Below are 15,973 nucleotides of genomic sequence, written 5' to 3' on the forward strand. Positions count from 1 at the left end.
GGGTTTAAACCCAGATGATACACTGCCCTGATAGACAGGGTTCAGGAGAAGCCCTTGGAGGAACATCTGATGGCGGAAAGTGTCAGATAAAGACGACATCTTTCCAGGTTTTACGGGAGCAAAACAACCTTGGTTACCTGGGGCAGGATGGATGGATGGATAGATGGATAGATAGATAGATAGAAACAATATTGAAGTCCTCTGATATAATTTTCACTAAACTCGATAACTGAGACGGAAAATGGCGCACGCTGCATTTGTACTGTATGAACAACAGTTGTCTGCGGATGATACGGGAGACGTGGAAGTAGCGCCAATTTAAGGTACACAGATGAGTGGACTGACTGTGCTGCTCTGGCTGGATGACAGCGAATATAAAATAAATATCAGACGCTGAATACTGCGAGCGCAAGCATTGGCTGCACATATTTGAGCAGATGAAACTCAAGGCAGAATATATGTGCCACTTGGTAAGTGATAATGCCTAATGATAATGACGGTTACATAATGGTTGCATATCCAGTATAATACCAAGTAGGCTTATTAGTTTGTGTTGATTAAAGATAGACCTGAATAGGATTTTTAAAGGGGTGGTATAATGCCCTTTTCACAAGATGTAAAATAAGTATGTGAAGTTTTAGCTCAAAATACCCCACATATATAAAAAGCTATAAAAGCTATAAAACCCCCACATTTTTATATAGCATGTTAACCCTGTAAGACCCAAATATAGAAAAAAAGAATACATTTTATATAGAATTTTTTTTTCACCTAACATATCTTGTTGGAGGCCTCTGATGCAAATAATGAAGTTTTTTTTTTATTTTAATTATTTTTTTATTTTTTTATTTTTTTTTTACAAAATTATGTTTTAGTAAGTTTTTTATTTTTTAGTAAGTAAGAATGTTGTAATATTGCAACATTGGGCCTATTGGGGAGCGGAATTTCAGCTTTTGCACTCACACAGTCAGAACAAATATACAGAACAACTAAGGGCTTATTTGAAGTGTGGATCGCTTACATAGCACCATGACAGCAAATAATATTAATAATAATAATAATCCCCCGATAGTCATATTTTTATGAATTAGAATTTATTAAAACACCGTAAAAAACATTGGCCTGCCCATGTGTGCACGTTGTGTCTAATGACATGGATTCATTGATTCTAATGACATGGATTATGTCTAATGACATTGTGTCTTACATGGATTCAAGGTTGTCTAACCAAAACTTATCAAAAGTTAGAGCAGATCCGAGCTTTCGCGAGTTGGGGAGCCGATGACACATAATAATATTCCTTTCGTATTAGAGATGCTCGGATGGGCTATTTCTTGCTTTTCAACCGCGGTTAAAAAAATATATATAGACAAAATTTCTGAATGGTTAGTTGATGAATTTATGTAGCTTATGTATAGTTATCTTGTCATTGTTTATCACATTCTGTCATGAAAATCTATAAATAGTGTTCCGGGGGCAGGGTTTATGTAAATTTTAAGGTTTGTGATGTCACTAACCCGGTAGGAAGCTTGTGTAGCCTAGTCCCTACCTGCAGTTTGTTGGAGTCCTTAAAAAGTCATTTCTTTCAAAGAAAACATCTCCCTTCGCTTAGAACATTGAGCTTTGTAACTTCACAGATGTTGTTTATGCTGAAACAGCAATATTACACACTTAAGTTAGAAAGGTGAAATCATAATATGTGTAAGAAAACAAATCTGACACAATGGTATAATTCCCTTCCATGAGTGGAATCCCTTGTTATGTTTCTCGTTTGTTGAGGGGGAAAAAAAGACCTATTTGAAAATTTCCCCTCTTTTTTCTAGTTTATCTTCCTCCACCCCCCCCCCCCCCCCCCTTCTGCACCAAAGAGGCTTTTCTGCAAAGCACCAGAGCAGGCAGGAAATATAGAGCCCGCCCAGGCCACCACCAGGGCAGACGTGCTTCAGCAGTGCTAAAACCTTGTGGCGTAACACAAGCCCTCCTGTACCATAATTTGTTTCCACATTTGATTTTTCTCTTCCTCAAACTTACAAGGTTTTTCGTCAGGAAACCATGAGGAAGTATGTGCTGGTCAGGCATTTTTTGCATGTATTTTGACGACGGGGAGCAGGGGGGAGGGGGGGTAGGGCTGGAGGGTGTATTAATGAATAAAGGTGTATTTGTATTGAAGGGGGTGGGAGGGAGGATTCCAACAAACGGGCCATAACATCTCCACACTTCAAATCTACAGGGATTTATTAGATATGGAAGTCCATTAGCATCATAAAGAACAGGCATTGAATGGCGCTTCGCCAGGGCTGGGGCCTGAGGAAGCTTAAAGACACATGGACGTCTGGATCAGAATAAGCCGATTTGTCTTGATTTAAGCACAAGAAGGGCTGTTTAAGTCAGATATGCATCTTCAGTTCTCAGAGTCTGAAGAAAGTTGAATAATCATGGGGCAGGACTTGAGAGAAGGAAGACCACCAACAGCCCACACTTGCACGGCACTTTCTTTATGCTAGTGCCCGATTTGATGCAGATGGTGGCTTGGCAAATGAGTGTGTGAGTGTGTACATGCATCCATGTGCACGGCAGGAGCAAATACGGTCTTAAAGATACAATCTCCAGCACCTTTTACTTTGACAGATGAAAAATAGACCACACTTTCACAGTTGGATATCCAGACCCCTTTTAGTGAGTAGAAAACTACATACAAGCTCCACATTCAATGGGCCTTTTTCTTATTTCGAAAGTGCTGCTCTTTGACTTTTTCTTTTTGTATTTTTGCATTGTAGACCACACTTCATGGGAATCTGGTCAAATCGCAAGCTAGCTGGGGTTTTGCTGGTTATAAAGCCAACATTATCATATTTGATACAATCACTTTCTAAATAATTAAAACCTGTTGCACACAGTCTGAATGCCTTCTGCCCAATGATTGATAGGTCACACTTTCTTTGCAAGCCAAAGGCTTTTTGGTTTCATTGGGTAAAATGTTCGCCTTCAGGTCGAGGTAAATGCCTAAATTAGAATAATAATAACTTTTATACTGTCAGTTATATTTTAAAATGAAAATGTACTAGAGAGAGAGAGAGATTTCTGACTATTTCATGTTTTAAACAGCTGGTCTTTAACATTTATAACAGTTCCTCCTCCACCATAGAGCAATTAAACATCTTTTGGATGCAAGCTTTTTTTTTTTCTTACAAACAATTTTGGTAGTATTTAATATGCAATATATAGCCTAATAAAGAACACGGTAACACTTTACAATAAGGTTTATTAGTTAACATTAGTTAATGTATTTACTAACATGCACTAACCATGAGCAATACATTTGTTACTGCATTTGTTCATCTTTATTAATGTTAGTTCATGAAAATACAGCTGTTCATTGTTTGTTCATGTTAGTTCACGGTGCATTAACTAATGTTAACAAGATTTTAATCAAGTATTAGTAAATATTGAAAATAACATTAACAAAGATTAACAAATGCTGTATATGTGCTATTCATTATTAGTTCATATTAACTAATGTTAATTAACAAACCTTATTGTAAAGTGTTACCCAAATGAATAATGATAAGTTATGAATGCACTGGATAAGTGTTTTGGAGTGTGAATTGTGTGTATTTGTATTCAGTTAAGTGTTAACCCCGGTCTAGATCAAGGCCTAAAAAACACTAGTGATAATTGGATGTAAATATTTTCCTATAAAAGTGAGTCATGTTTATCTTTTAATACGTGTGGAATTTGTGTTTGTTTTCTTTAGATGATATAGCATACTGTCAGTTTAATTGACGCCAATCATAAAGAGGAGATTAATTCTACAGTTGTTCTCAGTCTCTGTTTACAGTTCAATCGTTTTAATGAAGCATCACAGGTCTCGGAAAGAACGTTTCAGATGCGTGAGAGGTGGCAAGATGACTGCAAGCTAATTATTCCTCACCTCGTCCTATTTTAAGCCTCTCTTTATCTGGGATAAACCGCCCTAATAAAATTGTATTTAAAAATAGGTTAATTGCATTGCAGTGCTGTTCTGTAATTGTTACAGGAAATAAATGAGGTTGCACTGAGGGAGTTTCACGGTTCTCTGGTGCCCCCTAGAGGATACAGCGTGTTTTGTTTTCTTGGCGACTGCTTTAGTCTATTTCCCACGGAAGATGATCTCTTGATTCACGAGTGTATGGGTAAATTAAGTGGTTATGGCAGATTAGTCAAGATTGATGCTTGAGTTAAGTAATGAGTTCATGTTCACATTTAATCTATTTATAACTTGAAAAATTAGAAATGTGTGCCATACCGAAGTATGGTGTTAAACACATCAAGCTGCATGCTGTTATGTCATTGATTAGAAATCTGATATAATACACAGTTAAGATTATTGGTGTAAGACACAACAACGAGGTCAGCTCAAAAACTCAATGTTTCCCAGGGTTTATTTCTATTTCTTTCTTCATTGTTGCATGTTTCCTCTCGTCGTTTTATTTAATTCCTACGTATGCTTTTTGATTTTTTTTCTAAGTGTGTAGGCCTACTGAAAGCTGAAAAAATTAATTCCGAATAGTGAAGACTACTGTCATTTTACTTTACTGCAGTTTCTGCAGAATATAGAATGCATACTCAACACAGTCTATTTTTTGTATGAATGAATGGAATATCTGAATTACCTAGTAGTATTGTTACCGTTAAGTAAAACGACTAAAAATTGTTTTTGGTAATAGAAATAAATCTGTAATAAAAATTGAATTGGGAGCTATAGGCTATTTTAATATTAAGAAAACTAAATAAAACTAATAAAAAGCACACAAAGTCACTAAAAATTGATTGAAATACAATATTATTAAAATGGAAAATATAAAAAATAAATCTAACTCAATAGTAATAAAAATTAGTAGGCTAATAAATTCTATAATAGCATACTAAAATGCAACTCAACACCTCTTTCCTAACTAATTTGATTAAACTGTCAGAAGTTAAAATTTGAAATAATCTGTATCCATTATGAAAAAGTAAATAAATAAAAGTACCATTTCAAATGACTAAATCACTTTAGTGTAATGAGATCATGTGACAATGCATACTGATTGAAATGTTTATCATAATTAATTATATTGAGTATACAATATATTAATTCAAATTCAGTCAGCATTTAACTGACTAAAAGTATTCCATTCCTCGTTAAGTTAAAAGATTACTTTTTAATTCAGAATGCTGGTGTAGAGCGCCCTCACGTGGCACTTTGTCCTAAAGACCATTACAACCCATGGCTACATCCGAAATCTCATACTTTGGCCGATACAGTAGTAGGCGAAAAACAAAATGTGGGTTCGGATTCACACTACTTATAAAAAAGTAGGGAAAAAGTACACTGTGGACCTACTATTTCCGGTGAGATGGGCACTTTACTATCCCATGAGGCCACGGAGAGGATTCGTGAATGACTGTGTACATTTTTAGGTAGGTCACATAATGACAACATGGTAGATGTAGTACAGTACATGCCGGATTACATTCATACTACATACACTCATAGTAGTTTATCACTTATTCAAATTAAGTACCTTCTCATTTCAATTCATACACAAACCCATTATTGAGTGTACAAAACACACAAGCCAATCAATATACCGTCAACTTAAATACATTTAATGTGAGGTGTCATTTACTTCCAGAGATTTATGAAAGAGCAAATCCCATAATAAACATGACACATCCACAGTACTGAAACATTCTCAATGCCTTCAGAGGGTTTTGGTAAAAACTTGAGACACATTCTGTTTGTATTGTCTTTCAGCATGCTGTATGCTGTCAAATGCTAAAGTGTTTTTTTTTTCTCTTTTTAATCATCAAGATTTTTTTTTTTACCAAAGCACACTCTTTACTTCAAGTGATTTATCTTCATTCTTAAATGGCAAACCTTCTCATTCTTGGTGCATGGCTAAAACAAAACAAAAATGTCACACAAGCAAAATTAGAAGCCCCTTCCTGCTATGCCATCCAAAATGCCCTTGCTTATTTTGCAACGCTAACGCCTATTCTAACTAACCAAGTCAAAGATTTGCATAGAGTAACAAACTCTTAATAAGAGCTGTTGGCTGGTTTTAACTCGGGTGAATCCGGTGTATGATCCAGTTAGACATACACCTCTAATGATAATGGATAAATAACACTATCACAAAAAGTGTCTCTAGTATTTTTAAAACTAATTCATGAGGTTTGAATGGTGCGGTTTCAGCCTTTACCTTTAAAACAATAAAGCAGTAAAACAGGGAGAGGTGGTTAGGCAAGAAGACACTGGAGGAGCATCATACTGTTTCTGAGGACAGCGCATAGGTTCTATTAAAGCTCATGTTCAACACAGCCACCTTAGTTTAACTGTACAATACATACAATTCACATTCTCAATGTTTTAATTAAAATTGAATGAATCACTACTCAACAGTACCACTTTTCCTCAACTGTCTTTTTCTTAAAAAAGGAATAAAATCAATATAAAAACAACAGTACACATTGTACTTTAAATCTCTTAAAATTCTAGTGTGTTTTAACGATTCTGTACACACACACACAAAAAAGAGAAAAGAAAAATATAATATGGCTCTGCACTTGCCACTTGTATAATAGAATGGCAGAAATATTTATACATATTAATGGCTCGGCAGTGATAGAAAAAAATAAAAAAAGGTCTGATAAAGTACATTTAAATGGCTTAGTGACATTTGAAATAAAACTCACTTCATAAAATCTTTATAATATCAATAAAATTAAAATATTTTTTTTTTCCAGTGCTTTGGGAAGAAAAAGAAAATGAGAAAACCTATAATAATACATGTACATTTCCTATATATTAAACATCCTTCAGTGTACAGCTCAAAAGCTGGATCAAATTTCATGTTGATCCAGGTTCCCCGAAAGGCACCTTGGGCTATATGAACTTCAGTTGAACAAACGGGCGTTCACAGCTGTCGGCTTTATTTTACAGCGTGCCAATACGAGAGGGCATTTGAGTGTGTGCTTCTTGAAGAATCTGGCCTTGGCTTTAAGGCACCTTACTAGGAGTGTGTGGCAACAGGACTACCTAATTAATTTGTTGCATTCTGCTGCACTGCACTGAACGTACACACTAGCACCTGGTCTGGCCTGTTATGCAAAAAGAAGCCTCAACATGGCAAAAAGCAGCTCTCTCTCTCTCTCTCTCTCTCTCTCTCTCTCTCTCTCTCTCTCTCTCTCTCTCTATACATGTGTATATATATATATATGTATATGTGTGTGTGTGTGTGTGTATATATGTTTATAACTAATGCTAAAAGGTAATAGATTTTATTACCTTTTGTTTATAACTAATGCTAAAAGGTAATAGAGCAGGTTTCTTTGATTCCCAAGTCTCTCCATATCGATGGAGAGTCACACCCGAGTATAACCTGTCGTTTTTCTTCTTGAATTTCTCTGCAAGGACATTACAGGGCCACCCTAGAGTTCCCATACACTTTAACCAATGAATTTTCCAGGACCTTTCAAGTCTCAGTGTCACTTTTACTAATCCTTCAAATTCAAACTGATTCACTAATGAATCATTCCGACTGTTTTGTGACTCTGTTTGACTAAAATAATTGAAAAAAGAGATTCACTCAAAGTCTTAGGACTAAGATTAATAAAACTAAGATTGTATTTATGTATTAATATCAATTAAGAAAACACAATTCCTTGATATTTCCAGGTTTTCCATGGCTGTGGGAACCCTGTCCTTCCTGCGTTTTGATAAACTGTCTGAGGATAAGCTGCCTTTGCATATTGCTCTGATAGAGCAGGCACTGTTTAAAGGGTTAGTTCACCCAAAAATGAAAATTAAGTCATTAATTACTCACCCCCATGCTGTACCAACCCCGTAAGACCTTCGTTCGTCTTCGGAACACAAATGAAGATATTTTTGATTAAATTTGAGAGCCGAATCACTACCACATTGGCTCCTAAGGGACTGCCTCTTGACGGCCCAAAAAGTCAATGAAGAAAATGTTTAAATATCCCAAGTGACTACTGTGGCTCAACTATATGTTTATCAAGCGACGCGAATACTTTTTGTGCAAAAAAACAAACAAAAATAACGAGTTTATTCGACTATTTTTTTCTTCCTTGTACGAGACTTCCTTATAGATTTCCACGACGCATGCGCGAGATTTGCGATCTGCGTACACCGGCTTACACTACTTCAGATCGCAATTCTCGCGCATGCGTCGTGGAAATCTATAAGGAAGTCTCGTTCTGGCCTACAAGGAAGAAAAAAATAGTCGAATAAACTCGTTATTTTTGTTTGTTTTTTCGCACAAAAAGTATTCGCGTCGCTTGATAAACATATAGTTAAGCCACGGTAGTCACTTGGGATATTTAAACATTTTATTCATTGACTTTTTGGGCCGTCAAGAGGCAGTCCCTTAGGAGCCAATGTGGTAGTTATACAGCTCTCAAATTTAATCAAAAATATCTTCATTTGTGTTCCGAAGACGAACGAAGGTCTTACGGGGTTGGTACAGCATGAGGGTGAGTAATTAATGACTTAATTTTCATTTTTGGGTGAACTAACCCTTTAAGAGCTCAGATGTGGTGGTATAAAAAAAATGCTCCAATAATCATTTCTGTCTGGATTTAGGGGCATTAAGTGTGACAGTCTCACTCATGGGAAAGGCTGACAGATGTCAAAGTGAAAAATATATAATTCTACAGATAGAGATTGTGAGTGTGTGGTTTGAACTTACAATTCTAGGGTTAATACGTGTATCTGAAAGCCAGATTTAAATTAGTTTGGACTATTCAAAAGATATACTGGTATATTGCATGGAGTGTAAAAGTTTTCATAGCCTTCAAGACAATATGTAGCGGGAGTACATATTTTTGTACAGTCAGACTGGTAACCCGAAGGTTACTGGCTCGATTCTCAATACCGACAGAAAATGACAGAGGTGAGCAAGGCACCTAACCCCCAATCGCTCCCAAGGCGCCAAAGCAAAATGGCTGCCCACTGCTCCGGGTGTGTGTGTTCATGGTTTTCAGTGTGTTCACCCTAATGTGTGTGCTGTGCACTAACTTGAATGGGTTAAATGCAGAGGACAGTTTCCGAATATGGGTTTATACTTGGCCTTCACGTCACAAAAAGTTTCGATATAGGACAATTCTGGGAGGAAGAATTCAAGCATATCAGTTATCTTTGTTTAGTTGAATGGATCAACGTGCATGATATTTGTGGAGGAAAAAAATGTCAGACTAAAAAATAAAAAATAAAAATGAGCTTGAAACTTGAAATTCATGGAGGCAGGACGCATCAAAAACGCACCTTTCCCCATTTCCCCGTGTGCCAGACTAAATGCAATATCTGTGTGTGTGATCATATGAATGTGGTGCAGAGGCACCCAAGGCTGTCCAGGTCACAGTATGTCTGAGTCCTCAATGCTGAAGCTGCTACGGCGGCTGCTGTCAACAGAAGCATCGGGGGACATGGCAGACAGCAGCGGGTCTCCTCCCAGCGGCGACAGGGCCTCTTCCATCAGCAAGAAGCTTAGCTCACTCTTCTTTCCCATCTGCGCGATACCTCCACCCAACGTGCTGAGATCCCCCATGCCATCCTGATATCCCGTGATGCCGCCGCCGTTGCACAAGTCCAGCGACTGGGCATAGTCAAAGTGCTGGGAGCTGCCCACTGCTGGGTACTGCAGTGGGGGCTGGGGGTGGAGGTGCTGGTGGAGTTGAGGGTGGGACAGGGGCTGCTGCTGCTGATGCTGGGGGTAGTGAGGAGGGAGATGGGGCTGATGTGTGAGGTGGTTCTCTTCAGGGCTACTCTCCTGCTTGACGAAGGGGCTTAGAACCTCAGTGTTGTTCAGGCCCGAGGGAGAGGTGCTGGGGAGGCCGTGCATTCGGGCCTGCCTTTCAAGCTCCTAAAGAAAAAGCACAAGTTGATCACAATAAGATGGTCAATTTAGTATCTCTCAAAATACCAGTTGTCATTTTTAATGAGTAGGGAAACACAATATATACATACCACATTGGTTATGTGTCCATATTGGTTATGTGTCCATATTAGATTGTTGGTTTTTAATTCATTTGTATTGTTCTAATTTAGTGTTATTTTGGTATCTTTGAGATCCAATTAACGTTTTTATTAATAGTTTGAATTATTTTAATATTTTTCATTTATTTTGTTAACATTTTCAGTAAATTTGATATTTATGTGTGGCCCACATTCAGTGAAGGCATAATAAAATGTACACTATTTTTCGACTACACCTGTTTTTCCTTATTGTGAGGAGTTTGGAGGAGGACCCCGCCACACATTATTTTCGATTTGATCAAGAACGGAAACTTGCCAACGCTGTTTGAGTATAACATTAGTAGCCAGTCAGTTGCTATTGTTGCCAATCAGATGCTATTGTGTAAAAAAACGTCTATAAAGTTAAACAAAATGTGGCAAATTATCATTCAGAAACGTTTATTAAGAGCCGTGTGTGGTGAGGTTCTGTTTGACTCTCTTCATCGCGGCTTTCTTGGTCTGATTCTGCCTCAAACTGATACTGCAGTTCGACACATATTTACATCAGGACCGGAGGTCATGACGTGCTCGTTGTTTCACCCGTAAAGGTAATGGGCGTTAACTTTCCAGACAACGTAAGCGACAGTTTAGCCAATCACAACACACCGGGGCAAGCTAACCAATCTGAGCCCACTGCGTGTTTCTGAGGGAGTGGTTTCATAGACTCAGGAAGTCTACCGCTCGCTCGAGGACAGAGGAGAGCGCGGCTGACAATAAACGTGAAGTTTATGAAAAATAAGACTTTTTAAAAACGAAAAACCACGAATACATGTTATATTGAACCCCATGAACACAATCATGCAAAGAAAAAAAGCAGTCAACCCCCCCTTTAAATGTAGAAGTTAACATCCATTTTTCATACTGTACATTGTAATGTTATGGTGCCTGAATTCACTTTAAAATTATGTTTAAAATGATTGTAAACAAATATTTAGGTCCCGCTTTATATTAAGTGGCTTTAAAGCAACAAAAATATATGTGCTCATTAATGTATATTTACTTCGTTCAAGTAATAAAGTATTCTCGTGAGTGTATAATATGCCATTGAAAATACATACGGGTAAGGGGTTCTAATGTCGGTTGCCATGTTGCCCCTCCATCTTGAAAATACATTAGCCAAAGAGGGGCATACCCGTTAATTAAAGCTTCGCCTTTCGCGGTTACGTTTCAGTTAACACTCATGGACAAGGTTGAACTGTTAATCTTGGACTACATTGGCCACCGTAGGAGTTAAAATGAAATCGGAATTGAGAGGAACAGAAACTAATATTCACTGGATGGTCATATACCTTTTCACCGCTAGATGGGGGTAAAAATCACACAGTGTGGCTTTAAGTACTATGTACTTGCATTTGAAATTAATAATTTTATACGATGGACTTATTGTGTACATACATGTTTTTACATTGTACTTATATTTTGAAAATACCTGCATGTAATTACAGCTGTAATTAATCAATGTAATTACATTTGTAATTACACTGTTGCACTTACCCCACCCTTATACCTACCCATACACACCTGTCCCTAACCTTACCCATATTGCACCTCAATAACAGGCAAAGTATTTTACAATATAACCTGAACACAATAAGTACATAATATTTATTTTTTCGATGTAAGTACATAGTGCTTAAAGCCACTTAATTTAAAGTGGGACCCTAAACAATTATTATAATTATTGTATGCATTGTTCATAACATAAAAGTAACGATCAGCAAAAAAAACACTATCAGCCTAAATTTAATATTGTGCATTCCTAATATTGCTCTGGAAACATTTCTTATTATTATCAATGTTGAAAACAGTTGAAAACTATTATACCTTTTTTCAGGATGTTTTGATGAACAAAAGTTCAAAAGAACAGCATTTATTTTAAATAGAAATCTTTTGTAACATTATACATTTCTTTACTGCCACTTTTGATTAGATTAATGCATCCTGCTGAATAAACATTCATTACTTTAAAAGAGATGGACGAACAAGGAACTGATATGATATATCTTGTTGCTAGGCCAAATGTTTTCCATATTGTCACAGACTATTATTCTTAGCGGATGCTTTAGGTTTTTTTTTTTTTTGTAATGACTATATTATGTCACATAAGTCCTGAATAAATGTTCACCTGAATACGAATCCACAGCTGTTTGTTTGCCATCTCCATCCTCCTGAAGTTGTTCTCCACCTCTCTGGTTCTATGGATGTCTTTCTGCATGCGTTTAATATACTCCACAGAGGCCCTCAGAATAGTGCCTTTATTCCAGCGCACATCCCTGAACACAGGAGGTCAAGTGCTTATCAGTGAAAGAATACTACAGTTCATCTCCAAGTCTATAACATTCACATCTAGTCAGTATGAAATTAAATGCTCAAATAAATAACACAAACTTACAGGTCATTGGTTTTGGGAATCATGGTGCCCAGCTCCTTAATTCGATCATTGATGTTAAACCTTCTCCTCCTTTCAACTAAAAGGAAAAAAAACCCAAACATTTTTGTTAGTATGATAATACTAAAAATTAGTAGTATTAGGAGAAAATGAAAAATCGAGCCTACTCTTTCTCATACACACTTTCAGTTCTATAGTATGATGTCTGACCTTGACCTTGGTCATCGTTTTATTTGTCTTCTGACTCAATCTAATGATGGGAAATGAGATCGGTTCTGGTGTGTAAATTGTTTATAATGCACTAGCAATATATATACCCTCTTATCCCAAAGTACTTGGGAACAGGCCAAGCTTCTTATTGTACAACTCCAATACTTGTGAAATGCCACAGGCAATTACATTTTAATGCCACGACAGCAGGATCTGTCCGAGTTAACGATAGACCAAAGTATAGTGTGCTGTCAGCTAAATTTGCCCAGAGGTGGTGGTGACAGGGGGTGTCAATGGCAGGGCACAAGCGGAGATAGTGTACTTTAAACTGTGAGGGGTTGTAAACTGAAAGAAATGAGGGGGGAAAAGAGCATACTCACTCAGGTTGTGGTTGTCTTTCTTCTGCCTCTCTTTAGCCATTGCCCGAACTTCAGCATCTTGCCAAAAACAAAAGGCAATACCGTCAACTAACAAGTTTAGCTATACACCGAACTTCAGCATCTTGCCAAAAACAAAAGGCAATACTTTCAACTAACAAGTTTTGCTATACACGCAAATGTTGTAACTGGATTTATGACGCTTTGCAATAGTGATGATAAATGACATTGCTTTGGAATAGTGAAATGCGCTTACATTTTATCCAGCAGAGATATGTGATAAAGTTTCTCTTGTGTCTTATAGATGTTAAGCAGTGTCTTTTAGGCTCTGCTGAATTTGCAGTTGTTGTTTTTTTTTTCTTGGTTGGTACGGAAACAAATTACTCGAAGACACAACACTCATGATATAAAACAAACATTTTTGAGTATGATCTAATATTCTCACCAATTTGATGTCAAAATGCTTATGCTTCCCATAATTCATGTCATTCAGATCACTTACATGCACTCTTTTTAAAAGGTATATACTACCTGACAATCTTAAAAAAAAATTAAGTATATAAATTCTGTAGAAGAATTAAATCAATCCCACATTTGTATTTCTTAGCAAAATAAATGTTTTCAATATTCATATATATATATATATATATATATATATATATATATATATATATATATATATATATATATATATATATATATATTATGGTTTTTAATAGGGGAAAACAATAAGGCGACACGGGATAATGGTTGAAGTTAGTTGACAATTATTTTATTTTATTTAATTAGATACATTTTGGTTCATAATTCCTATTCATTCACATGGCTTATTCTTGACCACTATAGTAAAATAGTTTAAAGTCTGGGTAGTATTGCTAATAATGTGTCTAAACTTTAGATTGTTTCTGGAACTTTTGATGCCATAGCTAAAATTGTATGTGGTTCCTAACAGTAATGTCAGTGTGTGCAGCAGTGCTTTGTTTTGTACATTTCTAGAGAATGTACCTGACAGCTCTCTCTTTATGGCCAGATTTGCAGGACAGGAGTTGCTGGTCATGGCGATAGCTGATCCGGACATACCTGGCCCTGTGTACACATCCAAATGGCTGCTGGAAAGCGGGAGCTACGGTGCAAAAAGAGTTATGTGAGTCTTGGTGAGATGACAACAGCTGTATTTAAAGCTACAAAGACAAAAATCTTTCAAACCATTGAGTATCAGTTAAACTAAACCATGGGTACAGTTGAAAAACATATTCCCCTATATTTGAAGACTACTGCATGTCCTTACTGCAATCTATGCTTTACTTAGGGCCGGTTCACACATCGCGTCTTTTGCACGCTCAAGTTCGTTATTACAAATGTAGGCGCGCGGTATGTAAGCGGTGCGGTCGCGGTGCGACGCGCTCGTTTTTTCCATGCGCGTCCGCGTCGAGATAAAAACATCTCAACTTTTCAGAATACCGCAAGCGCACCATACGCACACAATAGGTCATGTGACAAGAACCAACTGAAGCGCAACCGCCCTGGCGCTTTGGAAAATGGAGAATGCGGCGCGCCCAGCGTTTTCTACGCGTTTTTAGGCGCTATATGTGAATCCGGCCTTACTAAAGGAGATAGAACTAGTTTGTCTTGCAAATGGCATTTTTATGAAGCTATATTCAGCGTAACCCTGGTAAATCATCACAATCACTAGAAACCCAATAAACACTCTGCTTATCTCTAGAGCAAAGCCATAAACACTTGAGATAATGGAGATAAAACAAAAAAATATCACACTCTGCTATTGCTTCTAGGTGAGAGCAATGATTGACTATGTTCTTTCTTATCTGGGTCTTTATGGTTTTATGCCAGTTGTATCTTTTATTCCATCTAAGTGACAGAGAATAATTGTAAGCGAGCCGGCTATGAGCTCCTAATGAGCCGTAACAGATAAATCAGCTCAGATACCTTATCACAGAAGCTACTGTGAAGCACGGAGGCAAACAAACACAAATCAACAGTAACGAATCAGATTGGTAACGAATCCCATATGCAAAGCCATTTTGCATATGGGATTCAAAGCCGGCTATGAGCTCCTAATGAGCCGTAACAGATAAATCAGCTCAGATACCTTATCACAGAAGCTACTGTGAAGCACGGAGGCAAACAAACACAAATCAACAGTAACGAATCAGATTGGTAACGAATCCCATTATGCAAAGCCATTACTTCTGGATAAACGTGCAACCACTGTTGCATAAATCCTTACGATTTTCTTACGATCGATTTCTCGGCGAAGCACGCCTCATATTATGAGATGATGACATACTGAGAAAACAGAAATGGCTCATTTAGCATTTCGGATGTGATGAGAAAATCCAAGAGGAATGTTTAAAAAAAGAGGGTGTGAACTTATGAATGGTGCTTCCTGACAAACAATGGCGATGATTTGAAATATGTGTATGCACAATGCAAAGTGTTTGATGCCCAATCGGTTTAGGGTATTCCATTTTTAGAGGTTTTTAATCACTGATCAAAGAAACCATGATCAAAGAGGGCATGGTCAACAGGGTCAGAGGCGGCCTTTGCGGCCTCATTAGGAGTTGAAACCTCACCTCTTCACCCCCAAGTATTTTCCGACCTCTAAAGCCCCACATAAAAATAAAGCTTGCACACTAAATATTGAGCAAAGTGGTCGATGTACCTCATCAAATCTGAGACTATTTGCCCCGTTTGCTTTTTCAATGGCCATATTACAAATCCACCAGGATTAGGTATTTAATCGTTCTGGAGATAAGCATAATAACATCATTTATCAAGGAAAACCTTTGCATATGGAAAGAATGGTTGGGAAAAATAGCAAGGTAGATATGTTGCTGGTAAACAGAAGTAAACACTTCCTTATGCGTGACGTCAGAGAATCTGGAACCCAAAGATCAATCATTCCGAACACTGATC

At 37.2% G+C, this 15,973-nt stretch overlaps 1 protein-coding gene across 4 annotated transcripts in view; it reads right to left on the reverse strand.

The window, feature by feature from the left end:
- Nucleotides 1-8,632: 8,632 nt before the first annotated feature.
- The window catches only part of tfeb (transcription factor EB), a 45,657-nt gene continuing 38,316 nt past the window's right edge, over nt 8,633-15,973 (reverse strand). For 3 of the 4 annotated variants that reach the window (XM_089125312.1, XM_039673471.2, XM_039673472.2), the window contains 5 exons: nt 14,042-14,159; nt 13,040-13,096; nt 12,453-12,528; nt 12,186-12,333; nt 8,633-9,908 (listed from right to left, as the gene is read on the reverse strand). In XM_089125312.1, the coding sequence (XP_088981438.1) occupies nt 9,402-9,908; nt 12,186-12,333; nt 12,453-12,528; nt 13,040-13,096; nt 14,042-14,159 (906 nt within the window). In that variant the 3' untranslated portion in view covers nt 8,633-9,401. The remainder of the gene's footprint in view (nt 9,909-12,185; nt 12,334-12,452; nt 12,529-13,039; nt 13,097-14,041; nt 14,160-15,973) is intronic. The other variant, XM_039673473.2, reaches the window with a different exon arrangement.

The sequence above is a fragment of the Pimephales promelas genome, chromosome 21 (assembly GCF_988280905.1).
Source record: "Pimephales promelas chromosome 21, fPimPro1.hap1.1, whole genome shotgun sequence".
Classification (NCBI taxonomy): domain Eukaryota; kingdom Metazoa; phylum Chordata; class Actinopteri; order Cypriniformes; family Leuciscidae; genus Pimephales; species Pimephales promelas.